The following is a 27276-nucleotide window of genomic DNA, read 5'->3' on the forward strand; positions in this document are numbered from 1 at the left end:
CCCAAGCCGCTGCTGCCATCTGCTGCTCTTGCTGTGAACAGCTTACATTTTAGAAAACGCCGTGCACAAGGCCCCAGTCAAGATGATGCAGAAAGCGAGCATCATCAGTAGGTAGTTTCGGAGACCCTGGGTAATATAAACAAGAATGGTTGCATTGAATAAAACGTGAGTCGAATTTGAATTTACAACACGTATATTTTAAAGAGACTGTTACGGATCATGGATCTTTATCGCATCATATGTTCTGGCTATTGCTATGCTGGCCTGATTCTCTCTCTCTCTCTCTGTCTCTCTCTCTCTCTCTCTCTCTCTCTCTCTCTCTCTCTCTCTCTCTCTCTCTCTCTCTCTCCACACACACACACCCTTTTTTCTTTTTTGTCCTCTCCCAGTAATCAACGAATCTCCTTAGAAAACCTGCAAGAGTCTTCCTAATTCATCCACCGAATAAACATATGTGAGCACCCTCAACCCACACCCTGAGAAACAAAGTAAAGGAACATTACAGGTGAAGGCAGGTGAGGGCTTTTAACAAGCAACTGCCACGTTTGTTCATGTGTTCCTGGACTCTTTATGGCGCTGGCTGTGAGGGTAGAGCTGGGTTCCCAACATTAGGTATTGCCCAAGAAAGTGAAAAGAGCGAGTGGAGATTCCTAGAGGAAAGGATTTTATGTGCGAAGGCTGTTGTTAGGAAGCATGGCTGTTTCCAGGGTGGTTTCAGTATGTCTGGAGCAAGTACAGGTGGGAACATGGAGGTGAGTGTGTGGTGGTTTGAATGAATGGCCCTCAGGGGGGTGTGGCCTTGCTACAGTGGGTGTGGCTTCACTGAGGGGTGTGTCTCTGTGGGAGGGTCTTGAGATCTCAGATGCTCAGGCCACACCCAGTGTGTCAGTCTCCCTGCTGCCTGTAGATCCAGATGTAGAACTCTCAGCTCCTCTGCATGACCGTGGTATGGCATGCTGCTGATGGCCTAGGCCTCTGAAGTACGAGCCAGCCCCGGTTCTCCTTTGCTGTGGTCATGGTGTCTCTTCGCAGCAATAAAATCCTAAGACGGTGGGGATGGGAGTGAATGGCCCGCCCAGTATTCAAGAGCCTATGGGTCTTACTTTTTCGAGCAAAGAGAAGGTGTTAAAGGAATAGGAAGATATAGGTGTTGAAATTTTAGATTTGTGTTCTGGAAAGTCTGATGTGAATCAGATGGAAGGGACCAGAATGAACCATTGAGGTAACCCTACAAGAAAGGAGACGGGGTACTGACGGTATGATGGAGACAGGTCTAAAGGGATGGAGGGAGGTTCGAGGAAGATCACTAGATTTTGCTATGTATGAGCATTTGTGTTAATGGAAGAAATGAACAGCCTCATCCTAACGCAGCTCAGTCACCATCCGAGTCTCAGAGAAATACCTTCCAGCTGTAAGCAGACATATTTGATTTCCATGAGATTTATCTTCAGGGATACACGCAGATCAATTTCAATAGCTCCCTCCTGAGACTGAACTCTCAAACACCGAGAAACAACAATCTTCTATCTCTGAGCATCCCTTTCTGGACAATGTCTTTGCCCTGTAAGCCATCTTTTCACAAAGGATGGTTCCCAGCACCCTCTTTGTCTTGGCCGTTCTTTCCGAATGATGGCTAGTGGGTGCTCACGCCCCCTTTGTACAGACAGACTCTGTACATGACAAGGCAAGACATGTACACTTCAGAGAAAACTGGGATAATGCCTTACTAATTCTAGAGACGCACTCCACCTCGGTGGCCTTGTGACTTAGGCCAGGGAGTCCCAGAATGCAGCATCCCATTTAAGAACTATTTCTAAGACTTAGTAATTACCCTTAACATATAATTCAAAGACCTGGATTTTACATACTCTTTTTTGCAACTTAATAAGGAATCAGGTTAGAGTACATTAATTTGCCTTTGATCAGAGCTTTGTAACTTGGGTCTAGACCAGGTAAGTTGTCTAACTTGTTGGAAGCCTCAGCACTAAAGACTGTGTCTAATTCTCTGTTAGTGAAGAGCAGCACCCGGAGCTGCCCGGTGGAGCCCAGCTCCTGTTGGACACACTCACGGGTAGACGAGTCCCACGCTAGAGCTGTAGGTCTCCTAAAATCCTTGTCTTAGTTTTCAGAAGTCTTAACCAAGCTACTAGTGCTAGTGCAGGACAGGCGGTCAGCAACTTTGTTTCAAGAAGAAATACATTCACGGGATTTCCAGATAGACTTGGTGAACTAGAAGTGGGGGGGATGCAATGAAATTTAAAATCTGAGCCTTCTGTTATTAAGTGCTGTAGCCAGACTATGGGAGCACTTACCAGGGTATGGGAGTACTAACCCGACTATGGGAACACTAACCCGACTATGGGAACACTAACCCGACTATGGGAACACTAACCGGATTATGGGAGCACTAACCGGACTATGGGAGCACTAACCGGACTATGGCAGCACTAACGGACTATGGGAGCACTAACCAGATTATGGGAGCACTAACGGGACTATGGGAGCACTAACGGGACTATGGGAGCACTAACGGGACTATGGGAGCACTAACGGGACTATGGGAGCACTAACGGGACTATGGGAGCACTTTGCCAAGCCTCATCCCATCTCATAGCAAACAATCATGTTCTCATGGGGTCTGCTAACCCTTTGAATTTAAGTGTCTATACAAAGTTCTTAATTTCCTAAAGGAGACTGAGATTAGGGAACAGCGATCATATCTTCATCCTTACCTGTATTTCCTTGAAAATGAAAATCCCCCAAAGTGCAGCAATAAGTCCGGGACCCTTAAAGTAAAAAAAAATCCTTTAATTTTATTGGATTTTAAAAATATAATTGCACCATAGAAAAATACAGTAAGCTACAAGCAACATAAATTTTTTTTTGGGGGGGACACCCTATAATCTAAATCTGTGATAGACAACGGCAGTACCAAGCTCCCATGTAGACCAATCTTCTCTAACACTAAACCCGAAGGGACGCTAACGGTAGCCATATATAAAAACAAAACCATGTAAGTAAGCAGTGAGAGTTTCCGGAGGCAAGGACAAGGGTGAAAAATAGTATACAAAATGAGAACTAAGAAGAGACAAGGAAAGGCACATTTCTACAATTTGAAACCGTGAAGATGTTCAGATCTGGCGTGAATGTTTTTCACCAGCAAGGAAAACAGTGGAGTTGGTTTAGCTGTGAGGTCGGGGAAGAAGACAGACAAGAGCAGAATTTTAATGGCTCCTCTTCAAGCCCCACGGGGACTCTGGAAGAGCTTCAATAAACAACCCCACAGTGTTCTCTCCCAGCGCTACTCCCACTGTCTACAGCGCAGGCCCAATAAAGCTTGATTCCTCTGCTTCTAGCCTGTAAGGGAAGCAATAAAAATGCCTTGTTCTCCATTTATCACCATCTGGGAAGTCAGCATCAAAGGGGCCAGAGGAATAGGTCAAAGGAACCGCCTTACATCAGATTTGCAAAGTGCTGATCCCAGGAATCCAACTCAAAGGAGAAGCGCGCCCTTGCCCTTGCGAGGGTAGGCAGAGACGCCAATATCACAATAGTTGCTCAGGAGTCTTTATCCTCTTCATTCTGAAAATGAATTTTCCTCCAGAGGAAAAAGGGTCATAGGGGTGCCACTGGTCTCTGATGGCTTTTTAATCACCCCTTTAGCCATGCCCTGAGCATTGCTGTAAAGATATGCGTGCTTTTAGGACTGTGCTAGCGGAAAGCACAGCCCAGGCAAAGGAGAGCGGAGGCGTGAGGGCATTTTACAGCAGCTTCAGCGGCTCCGGACGCTTGGACTGTGTGTTCCCATTTGAAGGGGAAGGTGGGTTTGGTTCTGTCTTAGGAAGCCAAACCTAAAGGGCTTAGCATGGTGCTTGGTACACAGGTACTAATAATGAAAAAGAAACGAAACTTTCCAAATGATTTACTTATAGAATCACCAGGACAGAAAGGAAACAGAGCAAGGGGACCCATGCTCTGGGAAATGGGGTCTTCTTTCCTTCCTCCTCCTCCCTCTCCTCCTTCCTTTCATAGAGACTTTGGATCTAATAAAATTTTTATTGAGAATTGCAGAGTTAGGCATTTCCTTTTCAGGCCAACATGCAAGCCCTTTAAACAAACAAAAAAGCCACTAAGATCTTATTTGAATTTGGTTTTGTTTGCAGGTTATTTAAAGAATATAGAAAAATCCAAAGGATGCTGTGTGAGCCAGGCTTGGTGAGACATGTGATTGCTAACATTTTGGAGGCTAATGTAGGAGGATTTTAAATTTGAGACTAGCTTGGGCTACAAAGGCGCCATCTTGGAAGCAAATATTCTTTGAAACCCACATCAAGCCTTTATGGAATCTGTTTTAGACTAGCCAAGGTTTAATGTTTTTTTTTTTTTTTAAGGTTTACACAGGTGTGCTAGTAAACTGACTTAAAGAAGAAATGTCTGTGGTGATTATTTAGGGATCAGGAGAACAACTGTCAGAAGAGAGGAACACAGGGGCGGAGGCTCAACAGGTAGGGCCCTGTTTGCTCTTGCTGAGGACCCAAGCTCTGTTCCTAACATCTATGTTGTGTGGCTCACAGCTGCCTGTGACTCCAGCTCCAGGCGGATCTGTACTCACACAGGCACACATGCCCCTCCACACACCGTCACACATGCCCCTCCACACACCGTCACACATGCCCTCCACACACCGTCACACATGCCCCTCCACACACCGTCACACATGCCCCTCCACACACCGTCACACATGCCCTCCACACACCGTCACACATGCCCTCCACACACAGGCACACATGCCCCTCCACACACAGGCACACATGCCCCTCCACACACCGTCACACATGCCCCTCCACACACAGGCACCCATGCCCCTCCACACACAGGCACACATGCCCCTCCACACACAGGCACACATGCCCCTCCACACACCGTCACACATGCCCCTCCACACACCGTCACACATGCCCCTCCACACACCGTCACACATGCCCCTCCACACACAGGCACACATGCCCCTCCACACACCGTCACACATGCCCCTCCACACACAGGCACACATGCCCCTCCACACACAGGCACACACGCCCCTCCACACACCGTCACACATGCCCCTCCACACACCGTCACACATGCCCCTCCACACACAGGCACACATGCCCCTACACACACAGGCACACATGCCCCTCCACACACAGGCACACATGCCCCTCCACACACCATCACACATGCCCCTCCACACACCGTCACACATGCCCCTCCACACACAGGCACACATGCCCCTACACACACAGGCACCCATGCCCCTCCACACACAGGCACACATGCCCCTCCACACACCGTCACACATGCCCCTCCACACACAGGCACCCATGCCCCTACACACACAGGCACCCATACCCCTCCACACACCGTCACACACGCCCCTCCACACACCGTCACACATGCCCCTCCACACACAGGCACACATGCCCCTCCACACACCGTCACACATGCCCCTCCACACACAGGCACACATGCCCTCCACACACCGTCACACATGCCCCTCCACACACAGGCACACATGCCCTCCACACACCGTCACACATGCCCCTCCACACACAGGCACACATGCCCCTCCACACACAGGCACACATGCCCTCCACACACAGGCACACATGCCCCTCCACACACCGTCACACATGCCCCTCCACACACAGGCACACATGCCCTCCACACACAGGCACACATGCCCCTCCACACACAGGCACACATGCCCCTCCACACACAGGCACACATGCCCCTCCACACACCGTCACACACGTCCCTCCACACACCGTCACACACGCCCCTCCACACACCGTCACACACGCCCCTCCACACACCGTCACACATGCCCCTCCACACACAGGCACACATGCCCCTCCACACACAGGCACACATGCCCCTCCACACACCGTCACACATGCCCCTCCACACACCGTCACACATGCCCCTCCACACACAGGCACACATGCCCCTCCACACACAGGCACACATGCCCCTCCACACACAGGCACACATGCCCCTCTACACACCGTCACACATGCCCCTCCACACACAGGCACACATGCCCTCCACACACAGGCACACATGCCCCTCCACACACAGGCACACATGCCCCTCCACACACAGGCACACATGCCCCTCCACACACCGTCACACATGTCCCTCCACACACCGTCACACACGCCCCTCCACACACCGTCACACATGCCCCTCCACACACAGGCACACATGCCCCTCCACACACAGGCACACATGCCCCTCCACACACCGTCACACATGCCCCTCCACACACCGTCCGTCACACATGCCCCTCCACACACAGGCACACATGCCCCTCCACACACAGGCACACATGCCCCTCCACACACCGTCACACATGCCCCTCCACACACCGTCACACATGCCCCTCCACACACCGTCACACATGCCCCTCCACACACAGGCACACATGCCCTCCACACACAGGCACACATGCCCCTCCACACACCGTCACACATGCCCCTCCACACACAGGCACACATGCCCCTCCACACACCGTCACACACGCCCCTCCACACACAGGCACACATGCCCCTCCACACACAGGCACACATGTCCCTCCACACACAGGCACACATGCCCCTCCACACACAGGCACACATGTCCCTCCACACACAGGCACACATGCCCCTCCACACACCGTCACACATGCCCCTCCACACACAGGCACACATGCCCCTCCACACACAGGCACACATGTCCCTCCACACACAGGCACACATGCCCCTCCACACACAGGCACACATGTCCCTCCACACACAGGCACACATGCATAGACAGAATTACAAATACCAATGATGAGAATGCATATATATGCATATATATATATATATACACACACACACACACATACATACATATATATTATACTTTTTTCACTTTCGTCATTTCCTCCAGGGGCTCCCATCACTTGCTTACATGGTTTTGTTTTTCTGTATAGCTATAGGAAGAGAGACTGGAGACTGTCTAGTGTAGTGATGAGCCAGGGGCCCACAGGAGCTGTAGGAACTGTTGTCGGAAGTCCTGGTTTCTATCAGTTCTGTGATTCAGGCAGCACTCTTGCTGGCACCTCGACTTCTTTATCTTCCAAGTGGGGATGCTGTTAGCATTATTTATACTGTGTCCAAATAAGCATTTTGGTTTTGGCTGTTGCCTATGTTTCACAGGATTAAGCCCTCCAAACCCACGGAAGCAGACAGCAGCTCTTATGATTAATGTCACCACAATGAAACTGTGAACTGAAAACTTCCCCAACCCAGGGATACACAGTGAGAGCCAAGAGGAGTTTGAAGAACTTCTCGTCTCACATTATATTTATACAATGTCACACAAATGAGCCCGAGAAAGTCACGGGTAGAAAATTATAATGTATCCCAGATGTCCCTAGGTAAAATGACCGAAGGGAACACTTTGGGGATGCAGAAGAGTGGTCATAACATTTGCCCCCTAGCCACCAAGCGCATGTCGGCTCGAGAGTGGCAGTTTGGCTATTTTTATGGTGAAAACAACCCAGGAAACTGGCCACTCACAGCAGTGATGATCGGGAAGCTGATCACAGGGCTGAGCGAGTGGTTGGCTATGAACCAGCAGCAGGTGGCAATGGCCCACAGCACCCCTGACAGGAAGCCTGGAACACAAGAGAGCATATGTGGGAGGCATGTGGTCCTCTGCTAAGGACCTCCTCCACCTCCTCCACCAGCGAATGTGAAAGAAAGCACACGGATAAAAGCATTCCTACAAACAACATTGGCCCCTCTGGAGTTTGGAGCTATGCTTCCTGGTCATTTTAGGAGTGATCCCTCTGTTCTAGGTTGCTGTGAAAAGGAGAAGGAGGAGGAGTTACTCCCTTTGTGGGTGTTAGGGAGGAGCTGAGTTAGGGACTGAGGGAGGGAGAGGAATTTAGAAAGTGCTAGACCGTTGCTTATCAACAGGACACTCAAAATGACCAGATGCTTTATTTTATGTAAAAATATTTACTTGTGGAGATACACTCCATACTGAATTATACTAAACTCTTTAACTGTTATTGTAACGAAAGGTTTATGACCCAAAACACACTTTCTATTAAGGCTCCAGAAACTTTTTTTCCTTTTGAGCTTTTGGAATAAACTACTTTTCTAAGTGACTTCAGACTCTTATCTCTTGATATGTATTTTATTAAAAATACAGGTACAGGGAGCTAGCATGTAACACTAATCTTAAAATGGTAGGGAAAAATAAAGCAGTAAAGACTGATGACCCTAATAGAAGAGGCTTTAATAAAAAAAAAAAATCAAAATTAATGTTTTTTACCATTTAGGTTCTGTAGTAATGTAACATCTTGTATATGGTTTCTTGCTTATTAATTAATTAATTTATTTTTCAGTGCTTCATATTTTATGGTGAACTGAGCAAGGACACTTAAGACACCTAACACTCTCTCCTCTCTCTTTCTCTCTCCCTCTCCCTCTGTCTCTGTCTCTCTCCCTCCCCCCTCCCTTTCCCCCATCTCCGAGACCTTCTCTTTTTTTTTCCCCTTCCCCCCTCTCTAATAAATATTCCAGTTCATTTAGTGGGACTGGCACTTACACAGAATGTAAGATTTTGTAGTAAATATTCTTTCTTACCTGGTAAGACTGCCCCTGGATACAGCTTTGGCCTATTTTTCATGGCCACACAGTAGACCACAAAGTAGACTGTGCTTGTAAGAAAGATGCCGCTGGAGTGTGCGAAAACATAGTCTAAATCTGCGAATGTAAACAAATGAAATGCAAACATTATTCCAGCCACCTCAGCATGTTTTAACTTCTGAACATAAAACCAACAGAAACTAACCTTAAATGTGCAGGACCATTCATTACACTTAATCATTTTAAATCGCCAATGCGCTGTTTGTTTTGAATTTTAATAAACGGATTTAAAATCTAGAAGCGGTAAGTAAGTTAATTACAGCGGGAGTCTATCCGGCGACTGTTCCTGGAACTCTCAGTAAGGAACTGAATGGCATCCGACTATGATGTCCAGTGTCCTTTTAAGAAGGACATTGTAGAGATCGGTGCCCCAGCTGAGCTGGAGGTCATAAAGTGTTGGAAGTTATCCCAAAGACAGTTTTCTCTGTTTACAGCAAACTAGCTGCAAGACGAGGAAGGGTAATGACACGTGATGGTGGCTCATCCTGGGGACACTAATATCACTGGCAGGCTGAACAGATGGCACTGTGCCACCCAGATGGGTGCACTGCGGGAGCTTGGCTAGAAAATCCACCTCGGAGTCGATGCCACATTGACAGTGTCGACACGGATGATTGGGGTGCTCACGGATGAAGGCTCCAACTGAACGCCTATCTCCTCTTCTGAACCCAGAACCATATTGTAGAAATCCATCCATCTATCCACAGAAGGGTCACAGTGCTTTAAAGGCCCAGACCACGAAGGCGAGTCCTTCCTCACTGACGCGGGACTCAGAAACTGCCTAATAGTTTAATAGTCCTCCCGAGAAGTACCAATAGAAAAGGTGCCAGTTGATATAGGGGCAAACCAGTTGGCTTCTGCAAAAATCCTCACAACAGAGCGTGTGATACAGATGTGCTGTTAAACAAGACAGAGTATCGCCCACTGAGGATTATTGTTTAATAAACTGGAACAACGTTCGCTCCCGTCACACTGTGTCACCGAGCCAGAACTGTGAGAACAACACCTAAAAACTCATTGTCTATTGATAGGGTGACAGTGGCAGGCATTGTTTTTGATGTCCCAGGACCGGGACAGTCAATTGTTTTCATCAGGGTTCGCTGACTTCTGGGACCGAACTGATTTCCTTTGTGGCCGTGAGAACTCTGATTTCAGCCAAGTGTACAAGTGTTTTTATTTCCTTTTTTTTTCTCTCCTTACTTTGATTAAGTTTTCATTTAAATATTATCTTTAAAAAAATAATCTAAAAAGAATTTATATAAAAACCTTAAAAAAAAAGGTCAGTAGAAGGCTCCACTCCTGTCTTATCTGCGTCTTAGGAGTTGTGCATTTCAAATCCCTCTCTTACCTAGTTAACAAATCACATTGATTTTTCTACATCACATAAGCCAGAAGCTCACGTTATCCTCCTTGCTTCCTTAAGTTTGCTGTGCTTCGGTGGAGACGAGCCCCAAAGAGGACCCTCGCATCTTCCTTTCAGCCTGCTCAGGGCTGTTGCGCGGAATGTCCGCTTCGCTTTTGAGACTCTGATTTCAGAGCTGCAGACACTGTGCCGATACTTTCACATGGGTCACTTTGTGCTTGACAAAGACTATCCTCTGACTAAACAGGCTTATACGTTGACATCTAGTTGGTTCAAGGACACTGTGTTCCCTACTTTAACTTTTTAAAAGCACAGAATACATGTCTCCTCCTAGAGGTCATGTTTAAGACACTAATGGCTCTTCATAGTCTCTGAATTTTACTGGAAAGCTGGGAACCCCGTGCTGAGATCTCAGGGAACCCCGTGCTGAGATCTCAGCGGCGGAAGTGAATCCTGACTACAGTTGATTCCATTTGTATATTACAGATGCCATGGAAACACTTCAACGTCCACTGCTACCTTTGCTCCGGGTACCTTCTAGTCCACCACTTACAGATGAAGAGACAAATGCACACAGAGCTTTCTTCCATTAACAGACTATCGGTAGGAAAGCCTTTTGCTCACCGTACTGGCTGGCGCCTGCGTACATGCTGTCGTTTCGTCTGCTGTGGTCCTTGATGTAGATGATTGGCACAAATGTAGATCCGTAGAGCATCCCAGATATCACTGCAAGGCTGCAGCCCCTTAAGACACGAAAAGACCATCACTGTGCATGTTGGCCAGACAATTTGAAGCAGTTTAGCAGAAGCCAGACCCCTAACTTGGTCTCTGTGGGTCATGAGGAGAGAAGTGTAGCCTCAGCCATCTATGGTGTCACAGTGGAAGGACATGCCATGCAGAGGGAGTAAGGAACCATTACTACAAATGGTCGCTATGCACAAGCTGAGGGTCATACGCCATTCAGATAGACTGATGTATGAGGCATCTGTGGATGGACATACGCTTCCAGTTCCCCTCAGACACCCGTTCCAAGATCCTCATGGAGCCAGGACCGACTATGGACAAATGCATCTTTTTGTTTACAGTGGCCACAGAGACAGACTCGATTATGGCCATGTCAAGAAATATTAACTGACTCTAAGAATCTGAATATTTAAGGTTAAAAAAAAATCCCTTTATGAGAAGAAGTAATGTTTTATTTCAAACACTGCCAACTCTTTGGCCGTGGGCCCTGCACCCATCGAATAGAAGCTGGGGTTTATGGGAGTGGGGGTGGTTGAGGGAGAAGATGGGCGTTTTAGGACAGTCTCTCCATCTTCATACAAACAAGGACTTAAAAGAGGGAAGCCATTTTAGAAAAGACCCCTGTCCTCAACGCATGGTGCCACAACCCTGTGATCTCAGAGAGTGGAGGACTGCAAGTTTGAAGCCGTATAGAGTACATACCAAGGGTCTGTTAAAAAGCTAACAAACAACCAAAACCATAAAACAAATTAAAATCTCCCCTAGGCCTGAAAACACATCCTTGTCAATTTGAATAATTGTATCTAAGGATGCTTAAAGGACATGAGAATCCAGAGTTCTCGGTCCATGTGGACAATACATTCCCTGCACTCTGCAGGCCTCTGACTTGAGTGAGGACGGGACGCCAGGGCTCTAGACACATAGTTATAGAGAGACAATTAGAATTTCTTTTTAGGTGGTACTTGGGATGGATCCCTGGGCCTCTTAAACCCTAGGTGAGTGCTTTAAACTACATCCTTAAGCTATATCCCCAGCCCTAAAAATCTTCCCCTTCACAAATATTCTGTTAATGAAAGACATGCTCTGTGAGACAATATATGAAAATATTTAAAAAAAATATTTTTAGGAGACTAGTCCACCCTGAATGCAAAAATTGCAATATATTTGTCTTTTGCAGCTCGATTGTTTTATTGTGTGGTTTTTTTTTTTTTTTTTTTTTTTTTTTTGGGCTAAATTTGCTTAATTTAGTAAAACATTTATTCTATGGCTTCTTTCCCATGGTGAAGGCAACTTATCTACTTCTGCCTTTAGGTTGTGGGTGTATAGCTCAATGGCAGTGTTTGGCTAGCATCCTCAAAACAAAACAAGAAACCACTTCAATGGACTGGGGGTCCAAAGAAGGTATCCTGCCACAAAGTTCAAACAACCATGATTGTAAAAGGAAAACTGTGCACTATGGCGTGTTTAAAATAGTTTGGCTCGCCAGGAAATACTAAAAAATAATAAATACAAACTAAAGTTAAAAAAAAACCAAACCACTTTCTAGGACGTACCCAGGCACACAATGTTCTATTATATTTGACCACAGATATATGGGATCATAAACAGTCCCATGGGGAAAAAGGGTGGCAGCCATGGACTGATCAAACGGGGCACACTGTTTTATTAGACTGAGTACTCACAGCATGGTCCTTATGCAAACGTTGTACTTTTGGTTCTAAAGTTCTACAAAATACAGTTGCTGTCGTCACTGGCTAATTGGTCAGATACAAGTGTGCATCAGGGCCATCTTTGGTACCTAAATCTCAGCAGAGTCCCTTAGGAGGGGACAAGTTTTCATGACCACTTTCTTCCTGGGATCAGATGAATTTCACCACATCTCTCTGGACTCTCTGATTTAGAAAACACCAAACACAACAGGAGAGGGAAGCTGCCTCGTCTTACACAATGCGGTGGTGTGTGGTAGAAAGTCTATTCACCCAGGAGGAATCCACACTCGGGTCTTCGGTTCTGTTGATCACCTGTGGAAGTCATCAGAGAGACCCGCATACAAGGACCTTCAGCAGACAACTTCAGAGCCACACCAAGACTTCCAAGGTTTCCTTCCCTCTCAAACGTGTATTAACACACGTATTGACTCCACCCCTCCAGTTTTCAACTTAAACATTTTCCACGGATTAATGTGTAGCTATTTGATAAATTTAGATTTCATAGCTCGCTAGTGTATCTTAATAAGCCGTAAAGAAATTAGACCCGAGGAAAACTAAGACTTTCTACAGTAGAATGCACAAAATCAATAAGCATTTTAATGTCTCTTTTCTCTCAATAGCTTCATTTAAAAATTTTTGTTTTGTTTTACTGAATTAAAATGCTTCCAGCCATGTCTCAAAGTTAGGCTGCTACTTTAAGTTGAGGAAAATCTGTGAGGCAAACTTGAAGACCATTTAACATTTCTATTAATGACTGTAATCCTTGAACCCTCTGGCTGACCATGTTCTTGGTGTACATATGAAGCAAGGTCTGAATTCACTGTCCCTGCCGAGTCAGGTTTCCACTCTAGCTTGCTTATCTTTAATCATGGCTGTTTGTATCCTCCACCTGGCTTAGAAGGTGGCTTAGGCACACCACATATCTCTTCTCAAGGTTTTGTTTTTGTCTTTAACTTTGTTTCCTTGTTCAAGCCTGGCTAACCGCAAGGCATCATCTATATCCCTGGATCAAGTAAGAAGGACAAGAGCATCCTCTCAGGGCCAAATTATCTTTTCTTGAAGCACACAGCTCTTAAAGATGCCCAGGAATCAATATCCCTCTCTCCCTCTCTGTCTTTTTTAGGTCAGTTTAATGAAGGTATCAGCCATCTCAGATAGAATGAAAGAGAAGGGGAGGGGCAGAACCATGGCACAGGGGAGAAGCTGCAGGGAGGCCACGCCTGTGGCTATGGGTGTGGGATCAGGGTGCTGAGCAGAAGGGAGGGTGACTGAGACTGAAGAACTGCACTGGGTTTTTGGCAACTCGGACGGACTCTGGACAGCTGGACAGTGGCATGTCTCTTTAAGAATGGCTTTGTTTAATGATGATTGGCTATTCCAAACCAACTTATATCTTCCTGGTCAAAACAGTGTCTCCTTGTATTTTCTGTCATTGCCATTGAGCAAAACATGATAAAGATAAAACCAGAAATGGAAAAAAAAGTCTAGACCATTTCCTACTGGCACATGATCTCACTGAGCATCATTAGCTCCCACTGCCCATTCCTTCCTTCTGCTTCCTTCTCAGCCTCCTTCCTCCTTTCCCCATGTTACTCTCTCAACTCCCTGCAGGGCTGTGCAAGTCCCCAACGGATCATCAACGAAAAACTACATTCGTATACCTTATAGTGGTCTACTGATAAAAAAAGTCAGCTTCATGGTTGGGAAGGGGTATCACCATGGAGACCTGATCCACTTCATGGCTATAATGGGGGGGGGGGGATACCACCTTCTCTCATGTGGGTCAGAGTTATGGTTTGTCTTTACATTCTGGTAGTATGAGTGTGGGTCCCTATAGGCCCACAGAAAGTGGCACTATTAGGTATGGCTTTGTTGGAATAGATGTGGCTTTGTTGTAAAAAATGTGTCACTCGAGGCAGAAGCTCAAGTCAGTGTTTCTCTCTCTTTCAGCTGCCTGCCAATCCAGATGTAGAACTCGATACCTCCCTATATACCATTTCAGCCTGCAAGCCGCCATGTTTTCTGCCATAATTATAATAGACTAAACCTCTGAACTGTAAGCCAGCCCCCACTTAAGTGTTTTCTTTTATGAGTTGCGGTGGTCATAATGTCTCTTCACAGCAACAGAAGCCCTAAGACACACCCTGACCTTACATGTCAAACCAAATCGCTCCACACAATACTCACAGGCTCTGTCATCAGCGGTGTGGTGTCCGAGCTGCTTGGGGTATTTGGAATTTCACTTTTGATGAACAAAAACGTGAGGGCACTGCAGGAAAATACATTCTGGTGAGGCTGGCCGGGACATGATTGCTTTGTCTTTGTATCAAGCTACCCGATTTTTAAGAGAAACCAAAACTTAAACCATGTCCTGATTATGGAATTATTTCCACACACCCCCTGTAGGGGGGCTTGCTGTCTCTTAAACACCCCATTCTCCTTGGTGTCTTTTATCCTGCAGGGTAAAGAACAAACACAAGAGACTTCTCCTAGGTTGGATAAGTGACATTGCACCATGTGCAAATGAAAGTGAACACAACCCTGAAGCAACTGCCAAAAACGTGACAATATCCTGTTGGACAGCTGTAAGAGACGGTCACCTCTATATGACAGTCACATTTGTAATAAAGGACACTCTTCCTGGAGGAGAAACTAGAAAGGTGATGTCTTCTAACCCATAAGTGCCTGTGATCCTAGCACTTGAGAGAGCAACAGAGGAGGAAGGACCACGGTTCAGTGACCTTGTCGAGAAAACAAAATGACAGAAAGAATGAATTTTATGAGATTAAATGCGGCATACATTTTGTGTTGTAAAGGAGGAAGTTAAAGGTAGCTCTATTTTTCTAATTAAAATTTTGCCTCCAGCTTGTCGTCTCTCATGGAGGTACTGTGGGATTTTAGTAGGGCTGTCCAGCCTGGTCCACAGTTAGACAAACGGACTGCTGCCCCATGAAAGGCAAAGCTAGAAACAAAGACCTGCAATTCCTCACAATGCAGAATGATGGCTGAGGTTGGGGAAAAACAACACTGCAGAGAGAAGGTGAAAGGAGACAGAAACAGAGCAGACTCTTGGATAATCCACAGCACATCATTTTATTTTTCAATAGAAAAGGAAATCTGTCTGGAAGTTGAGGAAAGAGGACAGCAAGTGCAAAGCCATTCTGGACTACTACCTCGTGAGCACTTAGGCAAGCAAGCAGAAAGCAGGTAAGAAGACAAGCATACAAGCAAGCGAGCAGGTAGACAGGCAGGCAGGGAGGCAGGCAGGCAGGCAAGCAAGCAAATAAATCCTCTGCTGATTCAAAGCCCTAGAGTAGTTCCTGTTGTATAAACAAACAGACTAGTATATGTTATACAGGAAAAACGTAAAACTGGAGATTGTCTCACTAGTTCTTTAAAGACTGCACCGTGGACTGAAAGGATCATTTTTAATTATAAAAGGAAAAATAGCACCTTAGCTGGAGAGATGGTCCAGAGGGCAAAGTGTGCGCTGTGAAAGAATGAGGACCCAAGTTTGAATCCTCAGAACTATGTGAAAGCAAACACATCGATGAGTGTATGGAGTCCTAACAATCCCACAGAAGGATGGGAAACTGGGGCAGGAGAGTGCCTGTGACCTTGTAAGCCAAGTAATCTGGTATGTGCAGGAGAGATGAGGGTGGGTCTCAAAAAGATGGAAGTCAGGGGTCAGTAGCTGAGGCCATCCTCTGACCTCCACACATGTGCCAAGATACCTGTGCACCCAAATTCTTACATCAATATGTATGGGGACATACACACAGACACAGACACAGACACACAGACACAGGGGCACCACACATACACATATAGGCATGCACACATACAGACATAAACACACACACACACACACACACACACACACACACACACACACAGAGAGAGAGAGAGAGAGACAGAGACAGAGACAGAGACAGAGACAGAGAGAGTACAAAGCCACTCTGTAACTAATGACACTATATTTTGTTTCTTCACACTACCATGAGTTCTAAATTCACTCAACCAGTGCCCTTCAAAATGAACCTATTAAAGCTATTAAGTTAAACTAATTAAATAACAGTTTGGTGCAGTTCTACCCAGGAGAGCAATAGAGATGGGGCCTGAATGCTTCACAGGAAGAGATCCCTGCATTTCTCCTGCTACAGAACCCCTCCAGTTCACTCCCTAATTTAACATTAGGTTGAGACACCAACAAATGTCCAAAGGGGCAACTATGTATGAATATAATAGAATAGGTATTTGGGTTCTAAGTGTCCCTAAAAAGCTATGTCAAATGTTTGGTGACTGGTCTACTTGCTGTGGGCAGGCGGTCAGCCTTTCAGAGATGAAACTTAACGGGAAGTTTGGTGTTTGGGGCATGTCTGTAAAGGGGTTCGTTGGGGCTCCCTGTCTTTCACTTCCGTTGTCCTCTGGTAGATAGCTTTGCTCCTCCATATACTGTGGTCCTATTGTACAACTTCGCCACAGCCCCAACCATGGGGCTGACTTGTTACAACCTTTTCACTTATGTTGATGATCTCATAACATAGTAGATAGATAGTAGATAGTGAATGCTATCAGACACCATCTTATATGCGGAGCCTAAACCATGTATCAAGGTCTGCAAAGCTCTCAAAACATTTGCTTTTCAAACTACCTTAAAAGATTAATACTAGCATTACCTCCTTTTTAAGGATACAAAATCCAAGGACTTGAGGAGAGATCTGAGCAAGGTCATCTGGGTAGAAGTCTCAGAGTATGAGAAACTAACTGATTTGTAATCTTAGGAACATTCTTTTTGTGTGTTTATAAAGAATAAATTTGGAGGAGAAAAGTGCTTAATGTACTGGATAGGCCAACATTAAATTATTACCATTAAGTTAAAACTAGACATGCTGAATTTGAATTTAACAATGTGAAGAAATTGCCCGAGAACTAGTGAAAGCTGGAATTCCATGTGAACTGTATAGAACACATAAAACTGCCTCTAACCAAGTGTGTCAAGAATTTATAATTTTAGAATAAGCTTTGCTATTCGTCCCCAACTGCCTAGGGACTTCTCTCTAAGGCAACATTTCAATGACAAAGAGATTGCTGGAGAAAGTGGCTGGGGAAAGACACCATTACTGGAAGGAAAATATACTGTTCTATCCCAGAGGACTGAAAAAGTACTGAAGTCTTTGAGGGAAATGCTATTCAGTATGTGCAGAGCTGACATAGATATAAATGGAACCCAGGGAGAAAAGGTGACTGAATTTAAGGTGACCCAATTCTTGCTTGAGTTTTATTGGCAAAACTCCACTGTGTAGAGATTCAAAGTCATGTTCATCCTCATTGATACAGTATAGACAAGTAGAGGAAGAAACGCAGAAAACTCAGTATTCAAAAGAGAATATGAGAGAGTTGTAACTGGGATAAGAAGGAATGGGAGAATGGGTCAGTAGAAGCTGGAATCAACACTCAGAAAGGCTCCCCCTTACCTGTGGTTAGCCATGATCTGACATGTTAAACTCAAGGTATACGTATCCCTAAATTTTAACATGTGCACCGCCTTGCATAGCACGGTGCTGTCTCCTTGTCTGATGCCCGAGGCATGCACTGGCATCCCTTTGCCCAGTTCACCCCCTTGAAGAACTACCCAGCACTTAGTCACTCGAAATCCCATTCGTCAATTCCACTACAGTGGTTTGCAGTGTTGGATTCAGCTAATGTGAGCACAAATCACGAGAGTGGTGAGACCAGCTGGCAGAAACCAATGTGCCACAGAGGAGCCATTCAGAGTTGCCTTTTAGTGAGAAGGTAGACGTTCTTAGCTTAAAAAAAAAAAAAACAAAAAACAAAAAAAAAAAAAAACAAAGAGAAGAAAGAACCACAGTAACAGTTCTAAGACCTGAACAAAGCTAACTCATAAAGTTGTAAGACATAGATAGATATTTCTTGTAGCTTTTTCATCTTACTGAAGCTATCAAACTATAAAAGTATTGGATAGCATACATTGGGAAGCAAAACAATTCATTCGATACATCCTGGTTCTTATTCACGCGCAATGTATTTTGATTTTCTATCTAGTGTAGATATTGAGAGTGAACTTCAGAACAGTTCTGTGACTTTTCTGAGCTTCTCAGAGCTTTTGAGAACTAAAACTAGGGTTCTTGACCCCCCCCCCCACATCTGGTATGTCTTATTCTGGAAGTAAGGTCTGTCATTGAAAATTAAGAATCAGGAAACAGATAAATTTTATGAAATGTAGGTTTAAAGAAAATGTAAGGGTATTAAAAAACTTTAGAAAGTGTGGCTGGAGAGATAGCTCAGTGGTTAAGAGCACTGGCTGCTCTTGGTGAAGACTTGATTCTAAGCATCCACATGTCAGTCCACAACCATCTGTCACTTGAGTTTCAGGGAATCTGACACTCTTCTCTGACAGGCACACACATGGCGCACATACACAGCGGCAGAACATTCATACGCAAAAAAATAAAGATAAAACAAATCTTTAGAAAACACTCTGAGGGTTGGAGAGATGAATTAGTGGTTAAGAGCACCGACTGCTTTTCCAGAGGTTCTGAGTTCAAATCTCAGCCTCCACATGGTGGCTCACAGTCATCTTTGATGAGATCTGATACCCTCTTCTGGTATGTCTGAGGACAGCTGCAGTGTGCCCATATATAATAAATAAATGAAATATATATATATAAAACATCTGCAGACCTTACTACTGACAGCCCAGCTCCAACATAATTCAGCATTGGCTTGGACACTTCTTCTGCATCCATCCCAAACCAGCCAAACCTGGAAATCCAGAAGAACATCACATCAGATACTGCTAAAATGCTTCTCAGGAATGCTTATGAGAATGGACTAGGGACTAGACTCCTGAGTTGCTTCTCTCATGCACCATCTTCCATTGAGTAAGTTACTTTTTTACACCGTGCCTCTGACGTCCAAGTTAAAGTGGAGAGAATAGTAATTGAGGCACAGTGGTACATTCTTGCAATCCCCAGAGAAGACAAGAAGAACTCAAGGCCAGTCTGGGCTATAGTACTTGGGAGGCAGAAGCAGTTGGATCTCTGTGAATTTGGGACCCTCTTAGTCTCTATGTTGATTTCTAGGACAACCAAGGCTACAGAGTGCAATCTTATTCCAAAAATAAAACAAAACAAAACAACAAAAAACACCAAACAAACCCAACCCAACTCAATAGAACCCAAACCAATCCAAAAACAGCCATGGGAAAATGCACACACATGTATCTCATTGCTGGGGACCTGACTCATGGCCCTTACACATGCTAGACAGTACTCTAACACTAAGCTACATCTCAAGCCCTTCTAAAATCTTTGAGGTATTTAAAATGACTTCTTGGATAAAAATTCCTATTCATGGGCATTAGTTTACCATCTTTTCTTTTCATCATGGTTCAACCTGGTCACAATCATTAGCACTCATCATGGAGAGCCACCCAAGGCTAAGAGATCGAGGCGAGGAGAAAAAACAGTGTATTAAATCAAATTTCCAGAGCACTGGGAGAGAAGGGATGGGAAAAGGTGTATATACTGTAAGTTGGTAGACTGGTTTGCCTTGTTCTTTTGGGGCGGGATAATGCTTTTCAGTAGAGGGGAAGCCTTAAAGTGAGGCAGGAATAACACCCTCACTTCTCATTTCTGCAAGCCTGGCCTGAAGCATACTGGCCATGGGCATCACACGCTGTTCACGGAGTGTCACATGTTCCCATCCCTGCCCTGTGTGGAATGGGAGCGCCTCTGCAAAGGTACTAGTGCCACAAGGACCCAGAAGGCTCAACTTTGTGATTTTAATTAGCTTAAGTTTCCAGACAAAGGCTACCGGTGACTTGCTGCTAACCTTTAGGACAACACAACTTTCTAGCTAGCCTTGAAGAAGTTCTTAAGGAGCCAGGGTGTTTTAGGTGTGGCTAGCTGTATCCCCTTCTCTCTGCTGTTATATGCAAAAGCAGCTACAGGCAATGATACTTACCTTCTTTTTCCCCTAAGACTGGGTTTCACCTCACCGTGGTGGAACTCCTTTTGTAGACCAGGCTAGCCTGGAATTCAGAGATCCACCTGACTCTGCCTCCACCTCCCAAGTCCTTAAATGTTTTAGCATGGCTACATGTCACTAAATCTTTACAAACTACCAGGGAGATGGAGCCACAGATTGTTGCTCGACTCTAAGGAAAAGCATCACCTACATTTGAACAGGTACCAGGTTAGGCAGCAGTGAGAGAAAGCAGACATCAGTTGCCTTCCTCTCTCCCCACTTGTCTCCCAGATACAGCTTTTTACTTTTTGATTTCTTTTACTCTATCTTCATAAAAATATCTAGATCACCTATAAAGAGCTTCAGACAAAGAATAGGCATAGTTCATTTATATGTGCCAGCCATAATCTGAGAGTAAGAATCGTTGTTTCTCACAGAATGGCTAGTCCCCAGTTTACACTGACTACAGGGTGCAGGACTCTTAGCTGAGATAGTTTCAACTGTGTTACCTTGAGCTTGCCCAGCCAGTTAAGGTGTTAAATGATCCCCAGATTAAGATTCCGAGACCTAAACCGATGGTTCTGATAATTGGAACGACAGCAATGTTCCCTGTGGATACAACATGCAGGAAACATGGATCACTTTCCGTACGACAAATACATTTCTAAGTTAAATTAGTATATATTTTTTAAATTTTAACTTTTGCTTCAACACAATTCTAGAATGTACTCTCTGGCACTCCCCAGATTCTCACAACCATTGACTTATTACGCTCTTGAGGGTCACTCAGGGTCAAATTCAAGATGGCGTTGAATGTTGTCATTAGCATAATTGTTATGGAGACAAAGTCTTGCTATGCCACACAGTCTGGTCTCCCATTTTAGGACTCAAGAGACCTTCCCATCTCACCCTTTCTAGTAGCTGGGACAATGGATACTCCATCCTACCCAGCTCACTGCTGCTTCCTGTAGAACAGTTACTACCCTCTCTGCAACCCGACTCAGCCCTGTAAGTTTGCTCTCCCAGGTTTCTTCTTTAGATTTGTGAATCAGCTTTGTCTCCTGATTGGAGCAGTTGATCAGAGGTCCAGGTACTCTGTTAACACAGATCCAGTCTCGACCATCTCGAGTCCCAGTGCTGTGCTTTGAACTGCTGATGCAGCCCGAAGCTAATGTCCCCACTGTGGCCAGTGCTGGAGCTTTAGACTCTGAGGAAACCACACTCCACTTATTGTCCCGACTGGGAAAGTTCTGCTGGCTTCAAGGTAAGCCTTTACTTATTTTGATCTCTGATTAATGAATTTCATTAAGTCATTTAATCCCTCAAAGACTCGAGTGGGTAAGCAGTATCGTTTTAACATTTTAAATTTTATTTGCATTTAACAAATTCATCTCTTAAAGATTTTCAGTAACTCTCTGTTAAAAAAAAAAAAAGAGGACTTTTCAGGCTGAATCCATAGTGAGAGGGAAACTGTTTCTGATGGCTACCTGGAGTAGTTGATTCTATCATTAAGGCATTGATAAAGCAATGAAGAGATGTTTAACTGTCCGTTTTCTTTGCTAAATTTTACTCAAATCAAAAAACACAATTACACACCACCATTGAAGGATAAGCTCATTAGTGATGTTAACAAAAGGTTGCTCTCTGATAAACATTTTCCAATAAACATGCTGGAGAAAGGTCACATGTATACAATGACATTTGAGTTATGTGCTAAAAGGATCAAATATTTTCAATAATTTTCTAGCAGAAACTTAAAACATTTACGGGGGCGGGGGAATAAAGAAATGTCCCAAAATATATGAAAGGAAAACAATACACACTTCATGTTTGTCATGTGTACTTAATGATTACGAGCCCACTGTGCTTTTTCTCCTAGCTGTGAATATACAGTGTAACTCGTGTATAAAATGAATATGCACGTTACCTGTTGCCCAAATGCAGCCACCAAGCATTGCAAATGGCCAGAATTTAGGGCAGTGTAGTATTAAGTTGGCCACCAAGGCAACCAACCAAATGGCAGCACAGAGAACCCACTGAAGGAACATCCCTAAAAATAAGACAACCTGGCATTACTTGACAGAAAAGATTTTAGCATATGCAAGTTTAAAAATATCTGTAAGATGTTCTTAGAGAGACAGACACAAATCATGACATGTCCCCATAGAGGGCAAGTGGTTTATTTATTCTTTCAGCTACTTGATGTCAGGGTGGGGCCAATCTCAGACATCAAGGAAACAAATATGGTCAAAAATCTGATAGAGACACTTCTCACTGGACTAGATGCTTGACACTGAAATCCACAATGCGTTCCTGCTTAACTTGCTATTCTCTTACTTCCTAGTCAAATCGAGAAATGTCTATTAAAGAATTTTGGGAAGAAGAAGCCTGTATCTCCACTGATGCTACTAGTCTTACTGTACTGTCAAAACATGGCACCGAGAACTTCCCAACAACGCAGTAGTGCTTGAACCTTGGGATACACTTGGCCATTTGTGGCTCACACAGTTGGAGTGTAATTCCCGTGATGAGATAGATTTAACCTCTTGAAGCCAGCACTCCTCTGCTTTTTGTGAGATAAGGTGCTACTGGCTACTTACCAGAGGATGAACATGGCAGTGGCCATTCAAGACTCCTGTGCCACCAAATTCTCAGGGACTGAAAAGATTTATTCCACAACAAACAAAGCATGGGGGAAGCTGTATTTCTACACTGCCATTTTTGGCTGCAACTTGCAAAACTTTCATTTCTGTTCATTTCACAACAGAGGGGGGAAAATGTCTGCTAACCTCCAGGACTTGTAACCAAGCAGTATTGGAGTGGAAAAGGAACTTCATGTTACAAGTGAGAAACTAAAAACAAAAAACTGGTAAGACTTGCTGGGTTGGCAGTGGCTCAGACTAGAATGTTCTACTACATGAAGGGGCCTTGGGTTCAGTTTCCAGAAACAGACAGACACATTAGTAGAGCGTTGGCCTAGTGCTGCCTGTATCCAAATGCTAAATTCTGTACTCCAAAGCTTGGTTGCTCTAAGATGTGCAGATCCTCACGTATACCAGCTTCTGTTGTATAAGCCCTGCCCCCAAGTTATCTCTGATTGGTTAATAAAGATGCCTACAGAAGCTGGACAGAAGAGAGGTAGGTGGAGCTGGAAGTCCTGGGATTGGGGTCTGAGGCAGGGACCACAGGGAGAGTAAGGGAGGAAGAAGGAAGAAGTTGCCATTACCATCCCCAGTGTCATATTTTTTCAGTGGTACAAAGTTGGAGCCATACAGGAGAATTGCTACAGCAGAGGAGAGGTAGCCGGTGGTGAGGTCTGTTACGTTATTGCTCATGGTTGCTGGACGGCAGACAGCAGACGTCTCACTTTAAATGTGTGTTTTACAGGAGTTTCTAAAAAAAAAAAAAATGAAGGTGAGAAACTGTGAACCTGTGAGCCAGTTGTGATGTAGATATGGAGTCTAAGGTCAACAGGAGACAAAGGCTCCTCTTTGTAGACAGGTTGCTATGCAGATATCATCGACTGTAGACGATGCTCGAGCGTTTGCTTTGTCCCTCATTTGTTCTGTCATTCCTTTTCTTAATCAGGAACTTATCATTTTTCCCCTTCCGAGTTTGAAAATCTAACTTTTTACAGACTCTGGATCTAGTTTTTATTTTCTATATGACAAGGATCATTTTCCCATGACGAACAGGTTTCTAGACTCTATTGACTTTGACTGGTGGCTGTGTCAATCAAATTCAAACTTGCTGAATGGTGGCTGGGTGGGGAGGCAGAAAAGAGAGGGTGTTCAAAGGGGCTCACTGGTCAGCCAGTTTGGCTTAAATGGTTCAGATTTAGTGAGAGACCCTGTCTCAAAACGCTAGGTGGAAGGGCTGGAAAGATGGCTCAGCGCTTGCTTCTCTTTCAGAGACCTGAGCTTTTGGCTCCTTGTACCAAAGCTTTAACTCCAGCTCCAAAAGAGGCAACATTATTATCTGGCCTCTACAGGTACATATACCTGCACACATATACACACACAAATATAAAAATGAATCTTTTAAAAATGCTGCTTGCGTCGGCATCATAGATACTGGAGTTAAAAACAATACAGAGAAAAACCAGGCTGGCCCCTGCCCAAGGATGACAAATTCATGGAGTGTTTGATATTTTATAAAGTCTTGTAATTCCCTCAGTTAAAAAGTAACAATAAAGTAGAGCCTGTCATCTCATGTCTTCCTCTGACCTCCACCTGCGCACTCACAAGCATACACACTCACACACACACACACACACACACACACACACACACACACACACACGCCATACACATACACATAAAACAAAAGGATCAAGCCCACCAGTAACCAAAAGTCAGACACTTTGATCAAGCCTGCGGAACACGAGTCACCAGCTACTTTGTCACCTCATTCTCACAATCTTATTTCAGATTTATATTTTGTATGCTGACCCTTTGCCATAACCTCTCTGAAATGGAGTTCAGAATAGTACAGATTTATTTTTTTCCCTGCAGATTTAATGCAGGGATAATACCCTGTTGGCATGTGTTAAGGAAGGCACCCTTGAATCCAATCTTTCTTCCTATCTTAAGGAAAAAAATATTCAAAGTCCATGCATGGCTGTTTACATGGTCTTGTAGAGAATACATAACATCCTGATACTGGCCAGGCGGTGGTGACACAGGCTTTTAATTCCAGCACTCAGGAGGCAGAGACAGGTGGATCTCTGTGAGTTCTGGGTCAGCCTGTCCTAAAGAGTGTGTCCCAGGACAGCCAAGGCTAAGCAAAGAAATCCTGTCTCACCCCCTCACCCCTCCATTCCCTCAGCCCCCCACCCCCAAACCCAAGCAACAACAAGAAGTCTTGTCATTGTTATGGGGGATTTAACAGAAAACAGAAACCACTTCAAAGAAGCGTTTACAATAGAAAGGTAAAGGTCTATTTGGTATATGAGCATGCATACATATATCTTCTTAAAAACAAAATCATAGTGGGTAGAAAACACTTTCTGTACTGGGATGCAGCTAAGGAGGAGACACCAAGACCCATTTACAAAGTATCACAGTAACACTGTTCAATATAAAGACTCTACTGCCTATAGGATCCAAGAAAGCCTATACCTTTAAGTGGCTTCCAATGGCTCCTGCTCAAGGGTCAAGAGGGATGTAGGGTCAGGGAAGTTGGCACATACCCACAGTCCCAGCACTTGGGAAACTGAGTAAAGAACAAAGAGGACTTTGTTCACTAAATAAATAAGGCAGACACATAAATATTAGGGCTTGTAAATATGAGGCAGGAGATCCCATCCAGAATTAACAAATAAATACACAAATAAACAACAGGACTTTTAACACGAGGCAGCAGCCATTTGGGAAGCTGTCATGGCACTGAAAATGCAGGCTTAATAGCTCAGAAACCACCTTTTCCATTTTAATTAAAACAAGCAGAGCAAGTACATGGATAAGAAGACAGCGCCTAGCCATTTAATGAGGTAGATGATTTCACAGGATAGCAGACTCCGCTAAGGGATGCTGATGGGCAGCCACAGGTTTCAGCCGGAATTGAATGAATAATCAGTAGTGCTAATTAGAGCGCATGACCTCATTTGACTGCTGAATCAACCTCAGTCAGTTATTGCCTTAGATAAATGATGTTCATCCACAGCACACGGCTGCAGTGCCATTCAAAAAGCACATGATCTAATTCCCCGTGAACTGGCAGTCCCAGGCTGCTACCAAGAACCCTCCATCTCGCTCTAAATTGGTGACATTTTTTGTCATAAAGAGAAGCATCATTAGTTTACCAGATATGTACACCCAATTCCTTTTAGCACAAACCTATCCTAAACGATCCCTTTAAAAAATTGTAGTTTTTCAGCCCAGGTTGGTAGCAAACTAATTTCCAGCACTCGGAAGGCAGAAGCAGGCAGGTCTTTGAGATTGTCGCCTGCCTGGTTTACATAGCTAGTTCCGGGCCATCTAGGACTACACGAGTGAGACTCTGCTTTAAAAAAGCAAGCAATAGTCCAGAGTGATCGGTAAATGCTCTGCTCAGCTATACCCAACCCCCTTTTTTACTTTGTTTGATTTGAGGCAGTCTCACAAGCTTTTCTAGGCAGACTTTAAATTCACTCCAAAGCCCAGTCAAGCTTTAAACTTGTGATATATCCCCACATTCACTTAAAAAAACGTTTCATTTTTAGTCGGACAATAAAACCATAAATATCACATGGGTCGGGTAGCACGTGACCTGCCCGTGCAGTTTTACCTTAGGCAGGTTATCAACCAGGAGGCAGTTACCGGAATAGTTTGCGTTTCTCCAAGATAAAAGCTTTTAAACATTCTGTTGAAAAGTCTCAAGTCCATATATCTTAAGGTTTCCATGTTAAGTATCCACTGATATTTTATTAAGCCAAACTCATCCTTTCTAAAGAATTTACTCCTTCAGTTTCGTTACTGGTACATCTGCTGAATTTCCTACGACTACTAAGTTTTGAGTAGCTCCTCCCTTCCGTTTAAGACAGTGCCTGCACTCGATCAATAATTCCGCCTGCTCTAGTTCAAAGACTTCATTTCTGGGTTCTTTTAATTCCCTCCAATCTGTGGGCAGCTTCGCCTGCCTCTGGGCTGACGTCACTGGCGCTGGCACTTACTTGCTCTGCGTTGTGAGTGTCCCCAAGGAGCGCAGGTTGCGGGGCGGCTCTCAGACCCAGGGCCACATTAGACTCAGGTGACAAGGTGGG

At 44.7% G+C, this 27276-nt stretch overlaps 1 protein-coding gene across 1 annotated transcript; it reads right to left on the minus strand.

Moving 5' to 3' along the window:
- On the minus strand, window positions 1-27276 carry TMEM144 (transmembrane protein 144). Its single transcript, XM_080915599.1, has 12 exons — window positions 27187-27276; window positions 23761-23927; window positions 22462-22584; window positions 21044-21143; window positions 19248-19328; window positions 14730-14811; window positions 12778-12854; window positions 10714-10832; window positions 8664-8783; window positions 7587-7684; window positions 2733-2786; window positions 1-126 (listed from the first exon to the last, which is right to left on the minus strand). Exons 2-12 carry the CDS (start codon window positions 23867-23869, stop codon window positions 43-45), a joined length of 1047 nt encoding a protein of 348 aa, XP_080771725.1. The 5' UTR covers window positions 23870-23927; window positions 27187-27276; the 3' UTR covers window positions 1-42.

Source organism: Micromys minutus (genome assembly GCF_963924665.1).
Source record: "Micromys minutus genome assembly, chromosome: 4".
Lineage (NCBI taxonomy): Eukaryota > Metazoa > Chordata > Mammalia > Rodentia > Muridae > Micromys > Micromys minutus.